Source organism: Cynara cardunculus (assembly GCF_001531365.2).
Source record: "Cynara cardunculus var. scolymus isolate 2C chromosome LG 5, CcrdV1, whole genome shotgun sequence".
In the NCBI taxonomy this organism is placed as follows: domain Eukaryota; kingdom Viridiplantae; phylum Streptophyta; class Magnoliopsida; order Asterales; family Asteraceae; genus Cynara; species Cynara cardunculus.
The window spans coordinates 19,633,186-19,638,925 of record NC_037532.1 but is presented as its reverse complement, the minus strand read 5'-3'; the positions used below and the strand labels follow the sequence as shown (position 1 = coordinate 19,638,925).

At 41.6% G+C, this 5,740-nt stretch overlaps 1 protein-coding gene across 1 annotated transcript; it reads right to left on the bottom strand.

Annotated features, from left to right (window-relative positions):
* Positions 1–839: 839 nt before the first annotated feature.
* Positions 840–1,907, bottom strand: LOC112512882. The gene has a single exon (XM_025119012.1). The coding sequence runs from the start codon at positions 1,905–1,907 to the stop codon at positions 840–842; it is 1,068 nt and encodes a 355-aa protein (XP_024974780.1).
* Positions 1,908–5,740: the final 3,833 nt, after the last annotated feature.

Sequence of the window (5,740 nt, the reverse complement as noted above, 5' to 3'; positions counted from 1 at the left end):
TCTTGGAGTTTTACCCTAAACAAATTTCTTACCTTTATTGGTCAATGCTGTTAATGGTTGGGCAATCTTTGAGAAACTCTCTATAAATCGTCGATAATAACCCGCCATACCCAGAAATTGACGAATTTCTGTCGGGGTCTTTGGTGCTTCCCACTTCTTTATGGCCACAACCTTAGCCGGATCCACATGAATTCCTTTTTTGCTAATCACATGACCGAGAAAATGACCTCCCGAATCCAGAATTCACACTTTGATAATTTAGCATACAATTCTTGCTCTTTGAGCAATTCTAACATCATTTTCAGATGCTGCTCGTGATCTACCCTACTCCGTGAATAAACCTGGATATCATCAATGAATACGATCACAAACTTGTCTAGATACGGTCTATAGATCCTATTCATTAAATCAATAAATACCGCCGGCGCGTTGGTCAGACCGAAGGGCATAACTAGAAACTCGTAGTGCCCATATCGAGTCCTAAAGGCCGTCTTAGGGACGTCCTCCTCATGAACTCTTAGCTGATGATACCCTGACTGAAGGTCAATCTTAGAGAAATAACATGCTCCTTGCAACTGATCGAACAGATCCTCAATTCGGGGGAGGGGATATCGGTTCTTGATCGTCAACTTGTTTAACTCCCTATAATCTATGAACATTTGAAATGACCCATCCTTCTTTTTAACGAACAGGACTGGAGCTCCCCAAGGTGAAGAGCTTGGCCGGATGAATCCTTTGTCCAGAAGTTCCTGAAGTTGACCTGACAGCTCTTGCATCTCGGCCGGTGCTAAGCGATATGGAGCTTTAGCAACAGGTGCCACCCCGGGAACTAGGTCAATTCAGAATTCGACCTGTCTAGATGGAGGAAGTCCTGACAAATCATCCAGAAATACTTTTATATAATTTTTCACCATAGGAATATCCTGAATATGTTTTTCCTCGGATTTCCTTTCCGATACATGAGCCAAGAATGCAACGCACTTTTTCCTCATATACTTGCAAATCTTCACACATGATACCATCTTTAAACTCTTTCCAGGTTTTTCCCCTTTTATAGATAGGGTTTCTCCATCTTGGTAAGGTATTCGCACAATCCTCTCAAAGCAACAAATCTCCGCTTGATTCTTAGACAACCAGTCCATTCCTACCACTACATTGAAACTTCCCAATTTAATTGGGATAAGATCAATGCTAAATAACTTATCAGCTAAATTTAAAGTACAACCCAAGATTACGTCCCTAACCTTTATTTCTTGGCCATTGGCAAATTTGATAGTGTAAGCATCTTTCAACTTCCTCGATTTCAGATTTATCAACAGCCTAAATTCTAGGGAAACAAAACTTCTATCTGCTCTAGAGTCAAATATTACTGAGGCATAGAGGTTATTTAAAAGAAACGTACCTGTCACAACATTAGGGTCTTGACGTGCCTCTTCGGCTCCCATTGCAAATTCCCTTCCTTGAGCTTGGCCTCCTTGATTTCCCTGACTGGTTTGCCTTACCTGGTTTCCAGCATTGTTGATGCTCGATCCTCTAATTATCCTTGGGAAATTATTCCTGAAGTGATCCTGACTTCCACAATCATAGCATACCCTTATTCCATCCTTGATTTCCTTTTCCCCTCTACAGAACTTGGCGATATGACCCAAACGATTACATTTGCCACATGTAGGACAGGCCCTTGCATGGTGATAATTACATTTGCTGCATTTTGGAAGTGGCCGACTAAACTGCCCCGGTTCCTGAGCCTTTACTCCAAAATTCTTCACCACTCTTTGGTTCTTGCCTAAATTGTTGTTGGCCCTTTTCCACGATTGCCCCTCTAGTTTCCTCTTTCCACCAAATTTGTCTTGCTTTAAAATCCCTGATCTAACTGCATCATTTGTCAGACGGTTTGCCAAAATCATCGCGTTTTGTATGGTGGTTGGGTTTGCCGACGTGACCATCCCTCGGATTTCAGGTGCCAATCCTCAGATGTACCGATCAATTCGTTTCTCCTCCGGAGTGACCATATGAGGTACTAACTTGGCAAGCTCATGAAAACGAGCAGTGTATTTGTCTACCTCCATTCCAATCATGGTGTGATTCCAGAATTCAACTTCTAGCTTCTGAATTTCGCTCTTAGGACAATACTCTTCGGTGAGTAACTTTTTGAGTTCTTCCCATGATAGCTCATAGGCAGCTTGGCGACCACGGGTTTGAACTTGAATGTTCCACCAAGTTAAGGCTCTACCCTGGAGTTGGCATGTTCCATACTCCACCTTACAATCATCAGAGCACTTGCTAATATGGAGTACCGACTCCATGCTCTCAATCCATGATAGTAATCCAATTGCACCTTCTTTGCCATGAAACTCCTTAGGCTTGCAGGACATGAATGTCTTGTAACTGCATCCTCTATCGTTGGTGTTACGGTTCTCCTTCCTAACGAGATTCTCGGTGCTAGGGCCTCCCTCGCTCCTTTGACTTGCATTAATGCCCGCTGTAACCTGAGTGACAATAGTTGGTATCGCCTCCCGGATTTGCTGAGCTATCAACTGCGCTATATCAGGTGTTTGGCTTTCAGGATTCCCTCTCATACTGCGTGCGCTCCTTCTTGGGGGCATGGTTCTAGAATATGTTCACAAACGTTTATTTGATTAGAATTTCTTCTAAAAGACCATACTTATTCTTCAATACCTAAAATCACAACTTGAAATTCACAACAATGATAATCATAAAAAAAATTTACATCCCACAAAAACGGCTTTTCATACATAGTTTGAATAATGTCTATTCAGCAACGTCAAAGATTCATCGCTTATCAAAAGATTTCGACCCGTAGGTCACTAATTCAGTAGAAAGTAGTAAAAAGCACACATTTTTTAATGATCGCAAGTTAATGTTTTTCTTTGCATAAATGTTGTGCCCAAAAGACTACTAATAATTATTCAACTAAAACCATGCCCGATATGCGACCAGTAGGAGCAGCATCACAATTATCGCCAGCGCCAGTCCTCCCATCATTTGACATAACAACACCATCCTCCGCACAGACCTTCTTGTTGCATTGGCGGTCTCCCATGTCTCCTTCGATGTCTGGTGCAGGAGGTTTGCCGCCTCTGTCAAGTTAGTCATAGCCTGGTGCTAATATGCGAACCTTGCCTGGCAACTCTGTAGTTCGGCAGCCATGGACTTAACCCTTTATGTCTCGGCCTGCATCATGCCGGATGCTTGTCCTACAGATACCCCCGGAACTACATGAGGCGTCACCACCGGCTCTTGGCACAAGGGTCCTAGTCCTGCCCTCCTAGACATAGGGACACTCTTTCGTGCCGCTTGTCGAGTGCGCTCCCCACCTGGAACTGGCCGATGAACTACCATGGTCGCCTGGGGTAACTCGGTAGTAGGTGAAATTCTCGGGTGGGATCCATTAGTCGTCTCACTGGACACCTCATGATCCGAATCGGTGTCAACATGAGGTTCCTCCTCTCTAATGATAGGCGGGTTGGCCCGGTGACGATCGATGACATAACCCGACTCGTCGGCCGAGTATAAATTGAGAGATAAAGATGATGATGACATAGTGAAGCTGAGATAAGTGTGCACTAAGTCACTAAGGGTATATCTATAATCATCTATTATATGCAATGCCTATTCACACACCAAATATGATGCTTCAAAGGTTTTGAGAGGAAAATCATCTTAAACATATTCCCAATATAACCATTTCAATTATAACATTAATCTTTCCTTAATTAAACATAGGTGATCAGGCTTTGTTTAGTTAAGGTCCAATAATGCAATACTGATATACAAGCAATATGTTCAGAATTTTAAAAGTTATTTCCAGGTTTTGGCTATAGTTTGGGCTTTCCCAAAGAAAACCAATGTTCTCTATAACCTTCGGCTCTGATACCAAACCTGTCACACCCCGTCGCGGCGGAAACACGAGATGTAACAGCTAAAGGGTTTCACAACACAAGGTAGAAGACAACATCAACCATAGTAAAGAAGATAGTTCGAAAGTTTACAATGATACAAAGTTTCAACATTTCAAAAGGGAAATAACATGATTGCCAACACAAAAATAAAACAAAGATATGCAGCCACACGATGTGCGATTCCCAAAATCATACAAACATAATTAAGATCTTCAAAAAATAAGATGAAGAGAGAGAGTAGATCACCAAAAGTCTCTTGATTGATTGAGAGAGAAATTACAAGTCTAATTTCAGATTACAATTGCTAATGACTTGCTTAATGACAATTACAAAGGAAATTACTATTTATACTAAGAAAGGAATAAAACTACACTATTACAAAACATGCAAAATATGGAGAACTTGAATACAACAATAACGCACATACTCGAACCCAACATTCTTCCCCTTTGGATTCAAGTTCAGACTCTTGAAAATTTTGTCTTTCTAAGTCCAAAAATTTTCTCTAACCTCCTTAGAGCGTTCCTGTACTGAATCTTCTTCTCGAGCAGATTTATGGCATTGATCAACATATATCTTTCTTCAGAACTCATTCTCTCTAACTCTGCAGCTCTATCGTTGTTCACTCTTTTCAAGTCAAGCGCCCGTCTTACCAGCCTTATTGTACCATCTGAATACTTGTTCAACTCGCTGAATCTCATAAATTTCTTCACTTGAAGCTGAGCAAAGTATATGACTCCGAAATCTGGCTTTTCAACAATCATCCGAAATCTAACGAAAGGGTTAACATCCAATTGTTGTCTTAAGAGCCCAACCAAGTCTGGATCTTCAGCGTCAAAATTTTGAGAGGCCATCAATTTTGCGTACAACAGGGATTTAAGTTCATCTACTGTTTGCTCTTGTACCGACGGCTCAGGTATAGGTGGTGGTGATGGCGCAGATGGTTGCTCTTCCATGACTTGTTCTTTCCCCTTCAGAAGTCTTTTCAGACTTGCGATCTATGCATCCATATTTTCTTGAACAACCTTTAGGGCGCCGTTCAAATACTCCCGTGACACAAAGTCTGGTAAGCTAACACCTGGATCACTTAGATTACTAGTTGAAACAATAGTTGAATAAACTGTTGTACCTACGTTCAATGTTGGCATGATGGTAGCATTGGTAGGACTTTCGACCTGTCCTTGTGAAATGTCAAATGACACCACTCTGGTCGTTCCAGCAAGTTCACTAAGAACTGCACCCAGATGCTATAGACTCATGTGTACCTATGTGTATCAGTGCTAGACTCGAGGTGCACAGAATTGATGTCGTAGGCTGGGGCAGCGGCCTAACTTGTTTCAATAACTACGTTCTTCGAATAAGAAGTAGTTAGTGGATGTGTTATATCTCCGTGTTCAATTGAAATAACTGGTTGTTGAGAACCAGTTGAGTGGATGGGTGGGGTGTGCATTTGCATAGCTGGGCTAGCTATGTCTTGTTCAATACCAACATTCAACGAATGAAAGTCAGTAGTAGATGTGGGTGCCCGACTATGTGTTTCGGCTAGATAAGGAGCATGATATTCTTTTTGTGCTCCACTCACACCCTCACCATGTTCTTCTTCGTCCCTTTCACACATCCTCTCAACATTTTCAATTGTATCTCCCTCATCTTCAACACCTACTAGAATACGATCATATTCATCAAATTGAGCTCCATATTCTTCAACATCAAACGACAATGAATGTAGACTTGGACAAGTCTGTTGAGCATGAATTTCTGGAACTATGTCGTTAATATCATCAACCGATATTCCGACTGGAATATTTTGTGAATGA